At 35.9% G+C, this 22666-nt stretch overlaps 1 protein-coding gene across 3 annotated transcripts; it reads right to left on the bottom strand.

The window, feature by feature from the left end:
• Nucleotides 1-1957: 1957 nt before the first annotated feature.
• Nucleotides 1958-18936, bottom strand: anxa13 (annexin A13). Of its 3 annotated transcripts, none has more exons than XM_073863966.1 (16): nt 18774-18936; nt 17877-17952; nt 17637-17731; nt 17367-17537; nt 17254-17282; nt 15650-15732; nt 15338-15408; nt 11288-11389; nt 11092-11167; nt 10117-10229; nt 6930-8734; nt 5876-6422; nt 5315-5394; nt 4808-5051; nt 4569-4714; nt 1958-4458 (listed from the first exon to the last, which is right to left on the bottom strand). In XM_073863966.1, exons 1-11 carry the CDS (start codon nt 18786-18788, stop codon nt 8615-8617), a joined length of 951 nt encoding a protein of 316 aa, XP_073720067.1. In that variant the 5' UTR covers nt 18789-18936; the 3' UTR covers nt 1958-4458; nt 4569-4714; nt 4808-5051; nt 5315-5394; nt 5876-6422; nt 6930-8614. The 3 variants fall into 3 exon arrangements, with proteins under 3 accessions (XP_073720067.1, XP_073720068.1, XP_073720066.1); XM_073863967.1 differs by having other exon boundaries at nt 4569-4906; nt 4988-5051; XM_073863965.1 differs by having other exon boundaries at nt 4569-5051.
• Between the last annotated feature and the right edge of the window lie 3730 nt (nt 18937-22666).

Raw genomic sequence — 22666 nt, 5'->3', positions numbered from 1 at the left:
TTTAAACTGCATTAAAACTGTTACGTGTTGGGGTCCATTAAAGTCCATTAAAATGAGAAAAATCCTGGAATGTTTTCCTTAAAAACATAATTTCTTCTCGAATGAACAAAGAAAGACTTTCACATATTCACATACTGCACCTTTAAATGTAACTTAACCCCTGGTCAGAGCCTGACTTCGCCCACTGGCAATATTTGAAAAATGCAAGAAAAGTGGGCAGATCCCAACGGAGATTGAGGGGACAAACTAAGCTCGTACCAAGGGCATGGTGAGCTTGAACTGGCTTACGTCAGGAGTTTTTTTTTGGACCCAACATACAATAGGAAAATTCAACTGCAGTAGCCACCATTCAACCTGAAGAGGGCAGCACTCAGATGTTTTTACACCATATACACTTTATATCCAAATGTCAAAAAACTTACTAAAATCAATGAACAGCACTAATAAAGCCCATTCTTACAGATCATTAACTAAAAAAAGTTGGTTTATTGTTTAGTTACTCTTTAAGGGGAAAAAATCATATTATGATAGCATAATTGCATAATAATTTTTTTGAACACAAGAAACCATTTCTTCCATATCTATATCTACTGTGTTTCTCTTCAGTGTTTTTTCTGTAAGCCGATCTAAGCTTATAACACCTATAGGCCTATAAATCAAATGCACATCATGATCACCCTGTCTGGGCTTATTTTGTGATAACAACTTGCTGGCTGCACATTATCCTTATCGACCAATAGGCGCAAAACAAATGGGGGGAGAACCAATGGTCATTTCAGATTATTATTGCTACATTTGTCAAATGAGTTTCAAATGGACACATCATAAAACACACTGAGTTCCCAAGACACGTATTAATGCCATATAGGGATGCCCAATTCCGATTGGCATTCGCCTTAAGTTTTTATTAGTAGGTCTAGGTTACGTATGTATTATAAATACATTTCCAGACATGCTTATTTTTAGCCATGTAAACAGGTCTACTTTCCCTCACCCTGTCACTGCACTGGGTCAAACATTAGATTATTCAAAACAGTTTCATGAATAACACCATTTGGTCTCCTGATAATCCTGCTATTTTGCAATAATAATGCAATCTGTAGGCCTACATAATTCTTTATTATGATTTTTTTAAATAATAAAATAAAAAAGCAAAAGACTGGTTTTAAGCTAAATTCATTTTAATATTTACGTAAGGTTGCCTAGAATAAATCAGCACTCATTATACACTGTAAAACCTAAAAGTTAACTCAACTCAAACCATTTAAGTAAACTAGTTGCATTAGTTTTAAAACACATACATTTGAGTACTGTGAACTTAAACAAATTGAGTCATATGCAGTTATGCACTTATATTATAGTTCACACTACTTAAATATAAGTGCATAATTGCACATGACTCAAGTTCACAGTACTTAAATGTATGTGTTTTAAAACTTAAATGGCCTAATGCAACCAGTTTACTAAAATTTGTTTGAGTTAAGTTAACTGAAAAAGCTGAGAATGTCGCTGTTGACCAAACACAAACAAGTAAAAAGTTGAATTTCCCCAATCTATTTAGTTTTCCAAACTTAAGTGGGTAACACAGTGTTTCTGTAGATTAGCTCGTAGAGCATTGCAAAACCTTTTGGATATAAGCATCTGCCAGATGTGTTAATGTAATGACACTTTTTGTTTTTTATGTATACATTTGTATACTAATAATTATAATTATTTAAATACATTAATTTTAAGACTTCAGCACCTGACCTACAACTAAAATAAAAGAATAAAAAACACTAAGAGACTTCATAACCTAATTCTAAATGCACAGTGAGTAAAAAATATGATATTATTTTTAACCCATAATTTGCAGACCCATCATAACTCCTCCCATTTCATTTTCATCTCAAGTATTTTTTTATGAATGAAACGCATGTAAAAATGACAGAATAACATAACCAGTGTTTGCAAGATATTCCATGAAACTTTGTACTACTTTATTTTATTCAAGTTAATATTTTCAACACATTGCTGTTTTTGTTAATACACAAAATAATCCAGATTTAGTTTTCATCTGATGGTCATTGAAATGTGTGGGGTCATCTCAAGTAACAAGCAAGTGTTGTCTTGAATATTTCAGTAACACTGATACCACACAGGCAAATAACATGTGGTCATATTCCTGTTGGGTGACTATTGTATGTCTTTAAGCAAACAATTTTGATTCATGTATTCAAATTATTTTTATACATAAAAATTAATAATAAAGTACATTTCTTGAAAGGACAATAGTAACTCAAATAGTCTGCCTGTTGGTCATTTATGTTAAAGATATTTTAAAATAAACTGTAAGTTGTACTAAAATATATTATGTAAATAATATAAATATGGATGTGTTAGTTAAAATATTACTGACCAGGTAAAAGTACAGTCACATCATAATACTGCAGTATTTTACCATTATGTGGAAATATTTGCATATAGCCTATAATATAGACGTCTATAAACAGGTATTTGCAGACTGTAAATCATTACACTCTTAAAAATAAAGATGCTTCACGATGCAATAGAAGAACCATCGCTGTGAAAAACCTTTATATGTAAGAGAGTACATGATGATCTCCGTTTTTTCACATGCTTCATGAGGCCATTCAGAACTAACTAACTAACCTTGCACTAACCTCTGTAAAACTGTAAGGTAAAATCTGTGGAAAAATACTAACACATTTCACGATAGAAACACAATGCTGGCCTTGCATCCCATTACAGTATCAATCTGCTGTGTAAGGGATAACGTAGAGGTAGCCGGTTGTTATCGCAGAATTATCGCAGACCCTCCGTTTCGTGTTGGGTCCTGATCGCACTGTCAGGGCTTATTTCTGCGATGACAACCAATTGCCTCACCTTTGTCCCGCTTACACAGCACTCTTAAAAAAAATGGTTCCATATCGAACCAGAAATGGTTCTATCACCCGCTTCATATATGGAACCCCCAAATGGTTCAATATAGAACCACTTTAATGGGTTCATTAAAAAGAACCCCAAATGGTTCTTTGAATCAAAGTCAGATGGTTCTATTTAGAACCATTAAAGGTTCTTTATTATTATGAGTAATTTATTATTGATAAGAAATTATAACCAATCTAGAAAATTATAAAAGTTTACTATTTATTAATTGTATTATACAGAAATATAAATCTATAAAAATTACTTAAAATCACATCTCTTTATTCTGTATTAGACAGCAAAACTTTAGTTTACATTTAAAATGTCTCATTACATTCAACCATTTAGTTATTTAATTATTTCCATTAAGCATTTTCACTTTTTAATAAACATACATACGTTTATATATAAATTATATATATATAAAAAACATCTCTGTATTAAACAGCTAAACTCTTAATTACACTATACATAAAAAAAAAAATCAAGTTATTTCCCTTGCGCATAGATACTGTACAGTATATGCAGTACTAATTTTTAGTAACTTTTACATGTGTCTGAAATTATGAAAAGAAATCACGGCAACACTCCACAACAAGGTTCATTAGTTAACACTAGTTAGCTACATTAGTCAACATAAACTAATAATGAACTGCACTTATACAGCCTTTATTAACCTTTGTTAATGTTAATTTCAACAATTACTTTATTTAAATCTTGTTAACATTAGTTAATGCACTCTGAACTAACATGAACAAGCAATTAAAGCTTAAATTGTTATTAACTAACATTAACAAAGATGAATAAATTCTGTAACAAATGTATTGCTTATGGTTTGTTCAAGTTAGTTAATACATTAACTAATGTTAACTAATGAACTTTATTGTAAAGTGTTACCGAAATCGCAATGCATTTAAAGACAATTCATGAACAATCTATTAAATAGAATGACAATTTACACAAGTTGATTGTACATTTGTTTTGTACAGGTATTAAAACTTCAGCATATATTTTATAAATTAAAGTCACTGTGTGCTTAATGGCAAAAGGGTATTGAACATTGAGGAGAAAAAAAACGCAAACAGTTGTCACGAAGTGACTATGCGGGGCGGAACCAAAAGGAGAGTGAAGAGGTTTCGCCCGGCCCGGTTTGTACAGATACCGGCACTTCCGGGTTCCCCGGGAATCCCCGCACTCGCTGAAACAAGGCACAGCTGTGTGAGTGGAGGAGGATATAAAGAGAGAAGGTAGAAGTTACTGGAAGGGTCGATTTTCGGGCGAGTCAACTTCCGCCTTGGGCAGCACAACGAAGACCAGCCTCCGAAGAGTCCGCAGGCTCTGCTGATCCGGCGACCGCTAGGTAGCGGGCGGAAAGAGTGCGGGGCTGGTCCGGGCGAAAGGACGGCGTGGTTGTGTATAGGAAGTTACTTGTCAGAGTGAAGTTTGATCGCGTTGGATATACGCTGCAGATGCCGGCTGGGTTGTTAGTCCTTCGGGTGCTGAAATACGTAGTTCTGCTACGGCTAGGAGCTGTGGAGAGAGAAGAAACACTGTTCAACAGTCAAGTAAGAACCTCTTGAAACGGAAATACACAAAGCTTTCTTGAAGTGTTGTGCTGTGTCCTTGTCGTCTGTACTCACCTTAGGAGCGTCTTGGACCTTTGTGGATGCCATCAGGGGCTGCCGCGATGGTGTGTGCCCAACCCACCCAGATACGCTCTGTAGCGGTGTTCCAGCTGTAGTCACGTGGAAACCCCTCCAACGTCCCTGGCCCCGTAATACTCCCCCTGAGGGCGAGAAGCGAGATTTTTACATTCCCTTTCCCATTCCCCACTTTAGCTTTAAATAATTTAAATAAAGTTTCAATTTCTATATTTTACTTATCTCTGGTTTGTCTGGTCATTGGGGTGCTTTGGGACCTCCTCGAGGTGGAACTAGGAGCAGCGTGATCCGCGACAGGGGCGGTTCGCTTCTCCGACCTGTGACACAGTCATTCCACAGCCTGTGATGTCAATGTCTTCCACATATTAAGTTCACATTGTCCATTATAAAGTTGATACTTTCAGATTTGAGAAGATCAGGAGAGCCGTTGAACACTATGGTTGGTGTGGGACCTTTGGGTTCCTGTAAAACAAACATTTCACCTTTTAAGTGCTTTTTACCAATTAACAGAAGCCATCAAATAGACTTAAAATTATCCCATAATAACACAAATAAAGTATGACAACTAGGCAAGGGACACTCACGAACCAACAAGACTCATAATAATTGATGTGGAGCTGTATGCTATTTAAGGGTAAACAGAGTAATATTTTTATATTTACATTGAATGTTACTTTAAATAAAGTGCCTCAAATGCTAACTAAATTACAGAAGACTATACTTACACTATTTACACAGTCAAGGAAGCTGGCATTTTCTTGAAATAATGCTTGCAATAACATAAGTGCAGCATTCCTCACCAGACCTACAAAGATACAAATTATTGTACATTAGGTACAGATATCAATTACAGGGACATTTTACTCAAAAAAGAAAACTCATTCACTCACTCGTTATTTCAAATGTTCACAGCTTTCTTTCTTCAGCAGAACACTAACACAAACAAGATTTTGAAGAATGTCTTTAACCGAACAACTCTGCTAGCAATTTAATGGACACAAAACCAATGCAGGTCAATGGGCACCATTGTTGTTCGATTACCATACTTTTTCAAAATTTCTTCTGTTGTGTTCTGCTGAAGAAAGTGACGGCAATTTTAATTTGTGGGTAAACTTTAACTCTTTCTCAGCCAGCGTCCCCTTATTAACAAGTTTACTCTTCAATGGCAAGGAAAAAGTTTATACTAACATTATTTTCATATTTTCACTTATACAATTTATAGGTGCTAGAACCTTTACATTGACTATGCAAATAAGGCTACTTTACACTGGACAAAGAACAAGCACCTTCTGTGGTTTCCTCTCCAATGAGATTGGCGAAGAGATGTTTTTTACTTCCTTCTTTTGCACTCCTGATGATGTTTGGGGCCATTTTATCTCGAATTTCGTCTCCTTACAACACAGCTGTCTTATTGTGCTTGGCAATTTAATTTAAAATGACAAAGAAATAAAGCAGGACTGTAACGTAATTCATTAAAACCAGGAACAAAATGTATTTAACAGAGCTTTTATAACTGACGGTTGGCGAAGCCCGTCAGTGCTTTAACGTTACCAGCAGTATTTTTTAACTGAGGTAAATATTATAAATGTAGCTTCTAGTATCACTATTTAGCACAAGACCTACTCTAACAAAATAAATATTAACTAATTATACTAAATATTTCAGTAATATCGGTTCAAAAATGTAGAAAGTTTACTTATCTCAGGGTACAAACAAGCAGAAATGCCGGTCCGGAGTCCGAACTCCTCAGTTTGAAAAAATAACTGTCACGCCTCGAGCCTCATCTTCGCGTATGGTGGTGGTCTGGTCTGCCTTCTCCACATCATCACCGCTCTGGTTTAATAAACATAGGAATTTAAACACACACACACACACACACATACATACATAAATAACATGTTTAATATAATAAAGCTTGACGGTGAAAGATTGTATACCCTAAAATTGCCAAATTTCCCTCAGACATCACACGTAATTGAATTAACGTTAAACACTATTGGGCGGTTTTCTCGGACAGAACTTATCACTGGCTAAAATACTGACATCTGTTAACATATGAGTGCTATTGTTTTGTCTCAAAATGCCCGCCAGTATTGTATTTTATAAGGTTTGTTTGTAAAAATGTCCCAATTATAATTAAGACGGAGTCCTAAACCCTGTCCGGTAATCTTAACTAAAATAGCTCCACTTTAACTCGGACAAATAACATAACACACACTTTAAGTCGGTCACATAACATAACACACCTTTATATAACTTATATGTTTACAAAAACGTCGAGTATTTGCGTATTTGCCAATTAATATAGTCTAAAATTAACATTTATTTACAAACACTTACCTGACGTGACCTTGAGGAAACGGCTGATGACTCGTGTCGTTGTGGGAAACAGTGAGTGATTCCGGGCTGTTACATGCGGAATGATCTCAGATGAAATGACCTGTGATTCAGATCCTTCCGAGTTAAGTTAAGACATTTTAAATTAAAAACTCACGCACATACTGTACATACACAGGCGCGCGCGAGCGGGTCGCGCGCACGCGCGCGCGCACACGGGTACACACACGGGCATATTTAGAAGTTTTATTTAAGATTGTTATGATATTGGGACTATTTCTCCACCCGCTCCTTCAGCTCTGAAGTTCAAATTCGCATGCAGTCCGGTTATAACAAGATATGAAACATCACTCAACAGCAATATCAATTAAGTGCAATCCTAAAATATGATTTAAAACATAACCCTTTCATTATTAAGTATGAGAAATTAAAATGAATTAAATCGCATGTTTGAACGCCACAGAGATATCAGAGCCAGCAGTCTGATGGGCTTGCCGAGGAGAGGCTGCGCTGGGCGGGGTGTGAGCGCCTAAGTGTCTGTGATTTTCTGGAGCTCATATGGAGCTCATCTACGTCCGAAAGTGACCGAGCACATTTTTAAATAGACGCTATCTTTATTAACCGACGGCATATTTAAACTTTAAGCACATACATTCACGCATGAACAACTCTTACAATTACATTTTGTGACCAAATAACAGTAATATTATGAGCATTTTGTTGTCAGGAAACATAGCTGTCATAAGTCCACATATTTACCAGATTTGTCTTAATTAGTTCAGTCAACACTAGCCATTCTGAATTTTGACTGGATTTGAAAATAACCATTCATTCATTTGATATTTTAAACACAGATCTTCTCAACTAGCTCAAGCAAAACAATTGGTTTAACTTATATATTTTTGCCCATCCAACATTTCATTAGTTGGATTTTTTACAGTGTACACTAAATATTAGTAGCCTATTTGTTGACTCTCTCTTTATTTGACCACAACCTATTGACACAAAAAGGTTTGTGAATGAGTTGTGTAGGTTTGTAAATGAGTTGTGTAGGTCTGCAATTATTGTGTAATCTTTAGTTTACACTTCAGTCACAAAACGTGAATTATAGAACCATTTTAATAAAAATGGTTCTTTGCCTTCCAAGGGTTCTATATGGAACCCTTTTTTTGGTAAAAGGTTCTATTGGCCAAGTATAGAACCCCACGGTGCTATATAGAACCTCAAGGAACCTTTTTTTTTTAGAGTGAGCTATTTACCTCATAAGTAAGGTAAGTATATATTTTTTACGAACACAGACCTTCCGCGAGGAAAACGTTTAAATGTCACAAACACACTATTTGGTTTAATCATTTGTAAATATAAATGACATATGTTATCAAAAGACATTTAATTTTGTGGAATAATAAACTGTAGCTGTCAAAATAATTTGCAGTATCCGGGTAACCATGTTATTAGTTTTGAGTGGTTGATATATGGGAATAACAAACCTGCAAATGTGCGACTTGCCAATCATTTCAATGATCATTATAACAACTACAACCTCAAGATTCCACTTTGCCTGTATAAAGTCTAAGAAATAGTTTACTGGTGACAGATACAGTATTCCTAAAAACTTCCTAAGTCATGTAAGTTTGCCTAGTTAAAGCTCCATTGGTCCACAGTGATGGTCGGATTGTGTGTGTCTCTTAGTGCAAGATGGCCAGCAGGAGGCGCTTGAAATCTCCACCGCATTCGGAGCAGATGGCGTCTTTAAGAGACACATCATATTTCTCCAGGTACATGTCTTTAATGGTCTCCAGATCAATCTAGGCAAAAGAGTGAATTATCATTAATGATGGTCTTATCTCATGAATTATTACAGTAGATTCAGACAAATTATCCATTCTGCGTCTTTAGTAAATCCCGACAGTCTTATTTAACACCAAAATGATAGTTTGCAAGCTTTTAGTAAATCTGGCCTTATATTATATAATTTTATTAGAATTAAAATAATAAAGTGATTGGTTGTTGCTAGGCAGACTACGCTAGGCCATATATACTACACAAATACTACATATTACATTTAATAAGAATTAAAAAATGTACAAATTAATTATCACCAGCCCCGAACCTAACCTTTATCCATAGATGTAAGGTTTACAGTTGTACCCACCTGTAGTGATCAGTATTTTGTTTAACCCTCATAAGCCCCTATTTTCTGTATATGTTAGAGTTCCTTGGGGGTAAAAAGGACCCCAGAAATTAAAAGAGTGATTGCAAAAAAAATGTATGATACAAACAATATATCTTTTTTTTTGTTTACTTCCCATCTATACATTAATGCTGTGTTTTTGGGAGATATGAAGTACTTTTGTACCTGTTTACCACTCAATTCCTCAACTATACCATTAGCTTGCCTGAAAATATCAATTTGTTATGAAAAATTCACATAAATTATGATCTAAATTTGATTTAAATTGTTTTTAGATATTGATCTAAAAAAAATATAAAAGAAATATGCCCATAGAGACCCATTCATTTTACTGGATATGGCCAACTGCTCAACATCACTACTTTAGTGATACATTTTGTGAATTTATGTATATTAGAAAGGACATTAAAAATAAATATTATTTCAAATAGTAGACTTTTTTGTTGTTTTTAATATTCTGCATACATTGATTTGTTTTGACAAATAAAAAGAAAAAAATGATTTTTTTATTTTTTTGCATTTCCCATTCATTTCAATTGGGGTCATTTTTACCCCCAAAGTCCCTCTTTTGGTACACCTTATTTTTTACACCTCTTTAGAATGACCAAATCAAGCCCAGTTTTTTTTATGAATCTTGACAGATAATCTGGAAAAGTTACAAAATCTTATTCCACTGAGATGAAGGGAACCATGTTTTTAAACTAAAAGAAAGTGGCTTGGGGGTAGGATTGACCCTAAGGGTCTTATTAGGGTTAATAAAATAAGTACTAAAGTAAGTACACTATAATTGCACATACTTTAAAGTAAAGTGCAACCCATGATATAACAACTTCATCAAACATGCATGAAATGAGGACACATTAATTTATTTAATACTGTTTTAGATACTATTAAAGCATAGTACATACTACACAGAGTATAATAAAGAGTAAACAGTACACTAGCATTACATTCTAACACTAATATAATTATGATCATAAAAAATATGTATCATACCTCTGAGCGACACACAATAATGCGGATAAGGGTGTCTTCATCAGTTCCCGCCCCTTTCATGGCATCATTCAGCCTCCGAGCAAAGAATAGCTGAGGGTTCTTTGCACACCTCACTGTATGTGAAATAGGATGTGTGTTAGTTATTTATTGCTTTTATTCAAGAAAGTGTTCATGTCAACTGCAATGCTACCGTACAAACAGAAACAGACAACTCAAGAAATATTCAGGTTTTCAAAGGTGAAGTATATGCTGCAACAAACAAAATCACAAATTGAACAAGATTTTAATATTATATATAAGTTAGCAATAAAGGCATAAAATCCCACCCTCCCTGCAAAGTGCCATCTAAAGTCACACCTCATCCAAAACACATAAACGCACAGCAGACCAACAGCGAGATGACCAGAGACAGCGTTACAGAATTATGTGTCATGCACAGATGACAATACTTTAAAGTCGGTTCAGAAGAAAAGTTAGGTAGTTGCTGCTTGCCTGCCATTCACATCGTGCGTGAACAGCACAGATGACGTATGAACAAATAAAGGCACTGACTTACAGGGAACAAATACTATCATACCATTCAGACCGGATGCAATGATTAAACAATGTTATGATGTAACATAATGATTGCTTTTTGAAACCGTCTATCTACTGTAATATTGACCCCAAAGACCCTAAGTGTAAACAAGGGGACAGTATGAGGGTTAATCTTTCCCAAACACTCAGCCCATCTGATCAAACAAACATGTGATCAATTCTTTTGGGTGAGTCTGAAGTTGTGATGTCGAGATATTCAAACAAAAAAACAGCTGTCTGGAAGCACCACAGTGTTTACACTGGTTAGTGTCAACCTACTATACAAATGTCTTATTTATAGTTGTCTCCGCACACTAAACAGGGATAGGGTGAAGATTTTTAACATTAACAAAATGACATGTTTCATCTTTAAATATAACAGCATGTTTTAATACATACCAAGTGTGGTGTAGCAGTCCTTCAGAGTTCCAGAGGTTTCATTATCAATTGCATCTAAAATCTCTGTTCCAGAAATCTGGGTGAGAATAAGGTCAAATTCAGTACAACGGCAATCTTGTGTTTCTATGTTAGACAAAATTGTACACTTATTGTTGTAAAGCTGCTACATTGAGCTCAAAGGAAAGCACAAACTTACAGCTTCGTAGGCTTTGAATGTGACTTGCAGTTGCAAGTAGTTCCTGGTGGCCAAAATGTAGCTGAAAGTCGACTCATCTGTCCCAAAGCAGCCCTCTCCAGCCTTTAATGATAAAGCATGTTTAATGCATTGACAGAGGTATAAAAATGTGAGTAAACTCATTTTGTTATTTCTACCATATTATTATTATTATTATTATTGCTATCATATGAATGAAATCGCCCTGGGTCATCTCAAAGTGTACATTTCTTCTATGGATGGACTGGCACTATAACATAACATGTTTATAGGATTTCTATATGTATAATTTTATAAATCTTCTCAGAACCAGAAATGTTTAAACTTTTTATTACATCGCTCTTTGGAATGCTTGATTCTGATTGGCCAGTTGCGACATCTGCAGGTTTGTTATTCCCGCTCAAAACTAACAACACACAGTAACCCGGATGCTGCAAATCATTTTGACAGGTACAGTTTAATATTACACAAAAATTGAATACAAATAAGTATTTTAATAATATATATATGACATTATATTTACAAACTAGATATTAAAGTTTGAAAACAAACTTTATGTTGGCTTGAAAAAGCGTGGCCTGAACAGTTTCACAGGAAAAACGTAAAGTTAAGACCGTCAATTTAGTCTAGCTGGTTGTTTGCATGATTAAGAATGAATACAGCTTGATTTATCATGAAGACAAAATGATTGGAATGAAGTTAGCATGATTAGCATGAAGCTAGCATGATTAGCATGAAGCTAGCATGATTAGCATGAAGCTAGTACGATGCTAGCATGATTAGCATGAAGCTAACATGATTAGCATGAAGCTAGCATGATGCTAACATGATTAACATGCAGCTAACATGAAGTTAGCATGATTAGCATGAAGCTAGCATGATGCTAGCATGATTAGCATGAAGCTAGCATGAAGTTAGCATGATGCTAGCATGATTAGCATGAAGTTAGCATGATGCTAGCATGATTAGCATGAAGCTAGCATGATGCTATCTTGATTAGCATGATGCTAGCATGATTAGCATGAAGCTAGCATGAAGCTAGCATGATTAGCATGAAGCTAGCATGATGTTAGCATGAAGCTAGCATGATGCTAGCATGATTAGCATTAAGCTAGCATGATGCTATCTTGATTAGCATGATGCTAGCATGATTAGCATGATGCTAGCATGATTAGCATGATGCTAGCATGATTAGCATGATGCTAGCATGATAAACATGATGCTAACATGATTAGCATGAAGCTAGCATGATGTTAGCATGATAAGCATGAAGCTAGCATGATGTTAGCATGATAAGCATGAAGCTAGCATAAAGCTAGCATGATTCGCATGAAGCTAGCATGATTAGCATGAAGCTAGCATGATTAGCATGAAGCTAGCATGATTCGCATGAAGCTAGCATGATTCGCATGAAGCTAGCATGATTAGCATGAAGCTAGCATGATTAGCATGAAGCTAACATTATGTTAGCATGATTAGCATGAAGCTAGCATGATTAGCATGAAGCTAGCATGAAGCTAGCATAATTAGCATGAAGCTAGCATGATGCTAGCATGATTATCATGAAGCTAGCATGAAGCTAGCATGATTAGCATGAAGCTAGCATAATGTTAGCATGATTAGCATGAAGCTAGCATGATGCTAACATGATTAGCATGAAGCTAGCATGATTAGCATGAAGCTAGCATGAAGCTAGCATGATTAGCATGAAGCTAGCATGATGCTAGCATGATTAGCATGAAGCTAGCATGAAGCTAGCATGAAGCTAGCATGATTAGCATGAAGTAAACATGAGGTTAGCATGATTAACGTGAAGCTAACATGATTTAACGTGAAGTTAGCATGATTAGCATGATGCTAGCATGATTAGCATGAAGCTAGCACTATTTAGCGTGAAGCTAACAAGATTTAACATGAAGCTAGCATGATCTACCATGAAGTTAGCAAGCTATATTATGAAATTAGCATAAAGCTAGCATGAAACTAGCATGAACCTAGTATGACTTAGCATGGAGCTAGCATGAAGCTAACATGACCCAAAGACCCAACCCCCATGTCTCTATGATGTTCAGATCCAGAGATATAAGGCTTTGTTTATTATGTTGCTAGGGTGCTCATATTTGGTTGCTAGGGGCGTGGCTTAATACCTCAAAAAGAATCCTATTAAGACTGATTGGATGCCTGAGTAAAATGAGCCCACCCCTATGTCTCTATGACACTCTGGTGCAAAGATATCCATCTGGGCTTTTTATAATGGTAGTCTATGGGAGATGTTGCTAGGGTACCCAAAATTGTTGCTAAGGGCGTGGCTAAATAGCTTTGGGGCGATCCTAAGAGACTGATAGGATGACTGAGTAAAATGAGCCCACCCCCATGTCTCTACGACACTCTAAAGTAAAGATATTCTATCTGGGACGCTTTTATTCCCTTATATGGGCATGTTTCCTGCCCCATTATAAGTCAATGGGAAATTTTGGGGGCCTCTTACACCCCAGGGGTATAGCTTACACCCCATTGTGAGGTATGTTCTTATAGAGCCTGTCAGCCTCCTTAAATGTGGTAAGCCACAAGTTTCTACAAGTTTCTCACTCACAGCTATGACCCGTCAAAGTTTGTCTCAATGTTAAGTCAATGGAAATTTTGGGGTGTTCGAGCCCCCCGTTTAGGAATTCGGAAGGTCCCATCAGTTAGAAAAGATATAGCACACTAAGTCAGACCAGTCTGAAGGTCTGTGGAAAATTTGGTGCATGTAGCTTGAAAGCCCTAGGACGAGTTAGTGTCAGAAATTTGGGGTAGAATAATAATAAGATATAAGTTTAATAGCAATAACAATATATTGGCTTTTTCAAAGCCAACATAATGATTAAACCAAATAGTTTCTTCGTGAAATTCGAACGTCTTGTGTTATCTTAAAAGCAAAAGTAAATGGGTAAGGCTTCTGCAGCTAGTGATGCAAAGGCTTTGATTACATAGTTTGACACTCATTTAGCAATAAATAATAATGATGAGAAAACCTTTTTAAAGAGCTACACAGATCCAAAATCGAAAATGACCTGTACTGCAGTGTGTCATGTAGCTGTCCATCAATGTAAACAATGTGCAAAGTAGTTCAACCAAAAAGTCCACGATTAATAAAGTTATTGGCTTCTAAAGTAGGGAGTCGACTCTGAATCGCTGAAACGAGTCGTCATATGGATTGAATCTCCTGCCTGACTTTATCCACGTAATACCAACACTTACGTTACCAAGAGTCACGTTAGCAAGCGGTTAAAGCATGTGCACTTACGGTTTTGTTATGGCCCTATTAGCTTACATAAATGCTTAAATGGGTGTAAAATGTTAGTTTCTATCGTCGTTTTTATTGCTTGGATCAATGATAAATGATGTCGTTGTTTAAACTCTTAATATACTGTCAAAGAGTCACATTAGCAAGCTAACACAAGTACATTTTTGCTATGGTTCGGTTAGCTTACATACTTGCTTAAATGAGTGTAAAATGTTAGTTTCTGTCGATTTTATTGCTTGAACTAATGATGAATGATGTGTACTGATGTCCATAATGTCTTCTCAGTAAATCATATTAGCACTAGGTCAATACATGTTGCACTATTGTTGGTCTGTGCCACTGATCTGTGCGGAGACTTTGTCAGTTGACCAATCAGAGCAGAGTAGGCTACTGAAAGGTGGGGTTTAGGCAGACTGAGTCATTGAACGGCTTCATACGAATCATTTGGGGATCTCTGAGAAATGGGGTAATTTTAAATGTATGTTTTGAGAAAATTACAGTGTTTTTTGACCTTGCATGCATCTAAACCTGTTGTCCGGGACTTATAAACAGTGATAGGATGCTTAAAATTGACATCTTACTATCTCTTTAATACCAATGTATTTTAAATTAAACTGACTATTAAAAGCTTTATTATGGCTATTATATAAGTTTTATTATAGTATGTTTTATTAATAAAAGTCATTCACGTGCCAGAACACCATTATATGCAGCATACTACAGAGATCATGCGTAATGTCCCCTACCTCAAACATTGAGACAGCATCTTGCTCAGCCAGCGCTTCGTCCACATCATAGCTCTCATCTCGGTTACCCTACGATAGAGAAAGTATTGAGAGAGAGTGAAATTTAATCTGGATAATGTCACAGCACCCAGGCTCTGTTTCTCTGATGAAAGCAAAGCTGAACCGCTGCCAAGCACCAGAGCTCTCCGGACGAGAGGAAGAGGGAGGAGCGGTAAACACACTGATACTGAAAGCTGTATTTTACTCAGGACTGTAGTGTAGTCATTTTGTAAGAAGCGACCATTTTGAGAAGACTAAATAGGTGTTTACCCTCAAGAAGTAAAGTAAGCAGCCTTCTCACTTCCCCACTTGTGTCTCCTTCAATGTCTGCCTCCAAGTCTCTGTCATGCACGTAGACAAGAACATAAATGCTTGACATTGTATGTGCTGCTTGCTGTTAAAAGAGCCCACCAAGGGTATGGTAATGAAATAAAAATACACAGATGGAGCAAATAAACATTAATTGCCATAACAGTTCTTCTTATTATGTGGATAAAGAGCTCATTTTGTATTGGAATATTACTTTGATGTTATTATCAATTTGAAAAGTGTCTTTTTGGGGTTTACAATTGGTTTCAGGGTTCCCACTCCGCTGAGCCTCATTTTAGTTGCATTTAAGCATATAATGCTGACGTGCTCGTCGTGAATGTGCCGCCACAAACTGCAAGTTTGGAAAAACTGGTTTGGTGTTCCTGATTCTCAACCTGTGGATGTTTTTCATCGCTAAAAGGGAGTTTGGAACTTATAGCAGAGCACAGATGACAACATGTTTGCTCGAGACTACGCAAGCTAGCACTAAAGGTAAAGCTAATCTTTTACATTATAGCAATGACGCTAGTAGTGACGATTCTATCAGACCAATCAGTGATCTACAGTGTTTTCGCGTCACATTTGGTATCAGCTCGGGTCGCTTGGAACCCCAACCGAGGTGGTACGAAAAAAGTATCGGGTACTACGTACTGCACCCTATGGAGAAGCTCCCAAAAGTAAGCTGACCCAACCCAAACTAAACCAAACCAAACCGTGGGGTACTGTGCAATGGAAAAGCGCCATAGGTAAATGTCAAATTCCCTGACTTTTCCCTGGCTTTCATTGACTAAAAAGCTGAATTTCCATATAAGATGCTGTGAGCCTGGATAATGTAGTGTACATCTTGAGTTTATAAAAATGTAGCTTAAATGCGTGAAATTAATTAAGAGTGGCAATAAACAGCTGTTTAAATTGTAGCCAGCGGAAGCTTGGACCTGGAAACAGTATTCCTCGCGTCACAAGTTAACAAGCGGATTTAATTTTGATATATGGACACTTAAATTTAAAGCAACAAACAAAATTCCCTGATATTCCATGACTTGGAAAAAAAATCCTTGACTTTTAATGTCTGGAAAATACATTTTAAAATTCCATGATATTCCAGAAACTACATGACCCTTGGGAACCCTTTAAATATGAATTTATAATATGTTAGGAATAATTGACGACGGGACATTGAATTCTAAGAAAATAATGCACACCCAAGGTGGTAATGCGGCATGACACGAAGCGAATACACCGCGGGTGTGCATTATTTTTAAATATACCACGGGTCTGTTGACCTAACTTTTCAAATGTCTTAAAAATAGGCACCAGAGCAATGTTTGTGGTAACCGTGGTATAAGCGGAATAATTGACTCCGGTCGAATCGGATATGACTATTGTATTTGGGAATATTACACTGACTAGGAAATTTAATATAGTATCCATATAAAAATATGTAAGAAAGCACCACACAGACATATAAAAAATAAAAAAAGTTTGATTTTCACCACAGGGGTCTTTAAAACTTAGAAGCATTGTGAAAGCAGATACATAATATAGTTTTTGGATTACTCTTACCGTAGGTGTAGGTCTCTTGGTAAGTTCTAATTTCCTATTGATAAACAAAACTGAGTAAATGACTCATTTTAAATTAATGTCTGTGACAAACACAGGAACTATCAACAAAAGTACATACATCATTAGTAGCAGTACACAGAATCTCAACCAGGACATCCTCATCTGTGCCCGCACCCTTCATGGCCTTCCTGAGCTCCTTAACAGCGAACACATGAGGAGGGTCCAGCATTGCAATAATGGCGTTCTCAAAGTTTCCTGACAGCTCTTTTTTCAAAACCTCCTCCAGCTCCTGCAGAACAACACATCAATTACTTGCTCTTAACTTATTTTGTATATTTTATAATACATGTGTTATAGTTTTGTACAAAATTTTTGATAGACTGCTCACATCATCATATTTGTCAAAGTATGCCTGTTTGATTTCCATTCTTTGTGCTGCGCTTCGATTGGCCAGGATGTCTATTATGGCTTGCTCATCAGTTCCTTGAATAAAGATTCATATAATTTATTACACAAGAAGAAATAAAATACTCTTTGAATGGCAGGTGTCAAGGATAACCCTTTAAGATTGCAGTTATGTGCGAGATTGTTAAAACCACATACAGTAAGAAAGACACAGAAAACTCACCTAAACCTTTGCAGGCCTTACGGATGGCCTTGATGTCAGCAACAACATCAAAGTCTTCATAAGGAAAAATGGTTGGCTGACAAATAAAACAACACAAATCACTTCACTTTTTGTATTTGTTAATATTAGGAAATGCATTAGCTAACATGAACTATAAACAATATCTTTGTAAATGTTAGTTAATGTCAATACAATTATTTATGTTAGTTATTGTGCATTAACTCATGTTAAAAACTTTTTTAAGAAATATTCTTATTTTTATTTCATTAAATTAAACATCTTTTGCAATCAAAATGTGTTAAAAGTTTGTAAACTTTTATGCTGTGAAATTTCTTTACAGGGAATGTAGGGTGTCACAATTGCCCTATATAAGCCCCCCACCCGTCTCCCCCTATATGAACATGGCTCAGGAATGTTTAATAGATCCACCCAGTCCAAACTCCCAGTAATCCCAGATGGAGGCCACTGGAGTGCTAGAAATGAAACTGATTTTCCCCAGTCTCCTCCCACGGGATTTCCTCTGCTATAAACTCACATAACGGAATTATGACCACACATACATTTCCTTTACCTTATTAAAAACAATCCAAATGTGTTAAATACATAAGATGCGCGAAAATAAATTTAGCAACATATAGCCTACGTTTGATTCCTTACGCGAATAAAATTGCGTTAAAGACGGAGCGTATAAAGACACGTTACATCGCATGCAGATCTTAACCTAACAGATCTATCAGATATCTGTCGCGTTCAGATTATTGTTTTAATTTCCTTCTTTACCTTAAAAGATCCTTGATTTGTTGGATTAATGCGACAGTCTCGTTATAAACCTCGCGGATGATGTTAAAGTCTCTTTGATGTGTATCGTAAATGCAGAATCACAGATTGTTTACACACCTGACAGTTTCCCATGTTGATCTTGCTGTTGTGTGGATCGGATAAAAATGTTTGATGGTGAGATGAACTGAAGCAGCTGACTGCAGTCTGAAGTCTGAACTAAAGGCCGGACACCGGAGACACGCTGCAGTTACGATAAATGACGTCACCACGTAGGCAAATAACGGGACGGGGTTTTAAACTAGCCCTACTGACAAACAGTCCGGTGTTCTGTCGAAGTGTGAATGTCCCCTATGTTTCTCTTTAGTGTAGTGTTTTAATAGCGTTTTCATCACGTTACGTTTATTATTTAGATATATGGCTTGGCTACTGAGATGTATACAAACTCTAACCCCAACGTCAGGCGACAATTGGTTAAAGTTTAGAAAATATAAAAGAATAAGTCTTGTATCTTTTTTTTTTATAAACCAATACTTAAAGTGATAAATACTTAAAGTGACATATAACACAATCACCAAATCTAACCCTAAACCGAAGCGAAAATGGTTTGAAAATAGGACAAAAAAGTTGAGTAACCAAAACGTGAAAGTGACACAAACAGAAAACGTGACATGCTCACGTTCAAAACCGGCAAAACGTGACATTTTCACGTTGGTCCATACGTGAAATAGTCACGTATTTGCGTGATATAGGGTTGCAACTGCATGTATGTAATGTATCAACATACCAGTGTTGGGTGTAACTAGTTACTAAGTAATTAGTTACTATAATTTAATTACTTTTCCCTTGAAAAAGTAAAGTAAGGGATTATTCTTTTTTTTCTTCTAATCTAATTACAGTTACTTCTGATGTAACTAAATACTTTGTATACTATAATATGATAGTGGATTTAACATGGGTTTAGTTTACAATTTTCACTATTAACTGGTTGATTATTAGCATTAATATTAATGAGATGTTGGCTGTTTATTAATACTTAATAGCACATATTAATGACTGATTTTGCAAAACCTTATTCTACATCCTTAACCCTCCCCATTTCTACCAATACTTAAAATTAACAACTTCTTTAGTATTAATAAGCAGTAGTTGGAGAGGATTGGACCATAAAGTGGGACAAGAATAGTCAATGTACATTTACATATTATTTCTTTGAGCCATTTCAAGCCTATTCTTGTATCATATACTGAATAGGATTTAGAAAGTAATTAGTAATAAGTAATTAAATACTTTTCGGAGAGAGTAATTTGTAAAGTAATCTAATTACATGATTCAAGATGTAATTAGTAACTAGTAATTAATTACTTTTTTTGAGTAACTTACCCAACACTGCAACATACACAACAAACAGTAGAGACACAAAGATAAAGACATGCTATATAAGGTTAAAAGTAATACTCTAATAGAAAACTGGAAAAGTATAAAATATTTAATAAATTATTATAGAATACATTATATTATTGCATTTTTAGTATAACCTATTCAAATCTTTAATCTTTCAAAATATATAAAACATACCGTGATGAAAAAGCTATGAGAAACGCTACACAAAAGGGAAACTTAAGGGCTCGTTATAGTTGTTCGTAGGTCCTACGGCTTAAGCCCGATTTATAGTCGTGCGTAAGTTCTACGCCGTAGCTACGGCGTAGGCTATCCGTAGTCTGTGCGTAGCTCTGCGTAGCTTGACGTGCACCTTGCAAAAATTTTAACAGTGCGTCGACGTGCAAACACGCGCGCAGACATGTAAAAACGTTGTAAAAACGTTTCTGGATCATTTTTGCAGTTAATAAAGTTACATATCTTCTGTGTAAATATCAAAGAACAATTTAACAGATTATTTCAATGCATTCTTTGGCACCTTTAATATTATAATAGGCTGATTATCACATTATAGTACTATTTGTGGTATTGCCTTAATAACATATAATATTCAAACACAATTATTATAGTTAAGGCCTTTAGACCAAATTTTTCCTGTGCCTTATTTTGATTGGTTGATCAGCATTTTTATTGGTTTGAACCACAAAACATGTGGTGTCCATTCCAGTGGACGCAGGGTCTGAACGGGTTTAAGGAATTCATTCTCAATCATTTAACATTAAACATTTAAGTTTTTAATATAGCCTATATTTTTGTTATGTTTTTCATTAAAATTATGTAATATTTGCATAATAAGAGACATAGGGTAGGTTTAGTTATTAAAGTCACTAAAATGACTTTAATAGGTTAGTTGGGTTTATTTATAACCCAGCTGTTGGAGCTGTTGGTTCTGTCCAATATTCACCCAACTATGGGATAAATAACCCAATATTTTTAAGTGTAAGCACCCTGATATTGGCCAACAGTAAATCATTTTTCATTTCAATATTTGACATGATGTCACATTATATGGTGTAAGTGTCACAATATTGACTTGCTGTGGATTGCAGTAATACATTTATTTGACATTTGAAATATCATATAAGTAAAATCATTGCATGAAATTAAACTTTGATGCTCTTAATTGCATCATTAGTTTGCAGTATATACCTAAACATTAGAGAGTAGCACACTAAAATTGTAAACCCGAACTAAAGACTCTCGGGGAAATACATCTTTTTACATCAATATGTGAGGGTAAACAGGTGCATTAAAATGTATGGCACACTATCAATAGAAGCAAGAAGTTAGGCTATTGTATATGTTTATAAATTAAGGCTATTTAATCTATGCAGCCTATGCTTTATTCTGTCAAAGGGTATTTTTTTAATAAGGTTGATTTGGAAATTGATTTGTCTGTGTTTTTTCCCAGATAGCACACATACATCTCAGAGACATCTATTTGGATGTCTATATAGCCTACATCTGCAACATGTATTTTTTCAGTGTTTGTTCATCTGCATTACCTTTCCTGACAGATGTCATATACACTCACCTAAAGGATTATTAGGAACACCTGTTCAATTTCTCATTAATGCAATTATATAATCAACCAATCACATGGCAGTTTGAGCAGGGCATGGTTGTTGGTGTCAGACGGGCCGGTCTGAGTATTTCACAGTCTGCTCAGTTACTGGGATTTTCCCACACAACCATTTCTAGGGTTTACAAAGAATGCTGTGAAAAGGGAAAGACATCCAGTTTGCGGACATCCAGAATTTGGCTTAAACAGAATGAGAACATGGATCTATCATGCCTTGTTAACACTGTGCAGGCTGGTGGTGATGGTGTAAACATGTAGGGGATGTTTTCTTGGCACACTAAGCCCCTTAGTGCCAATTGGGCATCGTTTAAATGCCATGGCCTACCTGAGCATTGTTTCTAACCATGTCCATCTCTTTATGACCACCATGTACTCATCCTCTGATGGCTACTTCCAGCAGGATAATGCACCATGTCCCAAAGCTCAAATCATTACAAATTGGTTTCTTGAACATGACAATGAGTTTACTGTACTAAATTGGCCCCCACAGTCACCAGATCTCAACCCAATAGAGCATCTTTAGGATGTGGTGGAACGGGAGCTTCGTGCCCTGGATGTGCATCCCACAAATCTCCATCAACTGCAAGATGCTATCCTATCAATATGGGCCAACATTTCTAAACACTGCATTAGTATGGTGTTCCTAATAATCCTTTAGGTGGGTGTAGACATTTAGAAGATGTCTGTAAGATGTTTATGATTAGGCTACAATATGTGGAACCGCTGTTTCTAAAAGGTTTTTACATAGCAGAAGAATTCCAGATCTCCAAATCTTTAGCAGACATCTTACTGATGTATCTACCCAATGTGTGATGTATAAGCTTTGCAGCAGTGTAAATTGTGAAAAGCGCTAGTCTGCAAATAAACGTGAATTGAAAATGTGAATGAAGTCAATTTCCTGTTGCTTTTTATTCCCTAGGGCTGGTTTAGCTGGTGCAAATGCTGGTTTTGTGCTGGTTTAGCTGGTGCTAATGCTGGTGCTGATGCTGGT

This window comes from Misgurnus anguillicaudatus, chromosome 25 (genome assembly GCF_027580225.2).
Source record: "Misgurnus anguillicaudatus chromosome 25, ASM2758022v2, whole genome shotgun sequence".
Classification (NCBI taxonomy): domain Eukaryota; kingdom Metazoa; phylum Chordata; class Actinopteri; order Cypriniformes; family Cobitidae; genus Misgurnus; species Misgurnus anguillicaudatus.
The sequence above is the reverse complement of the archived record's forward strand: the minus strand, read 5'-3'. Positions and strand labels throughout refer to the sequence as shown.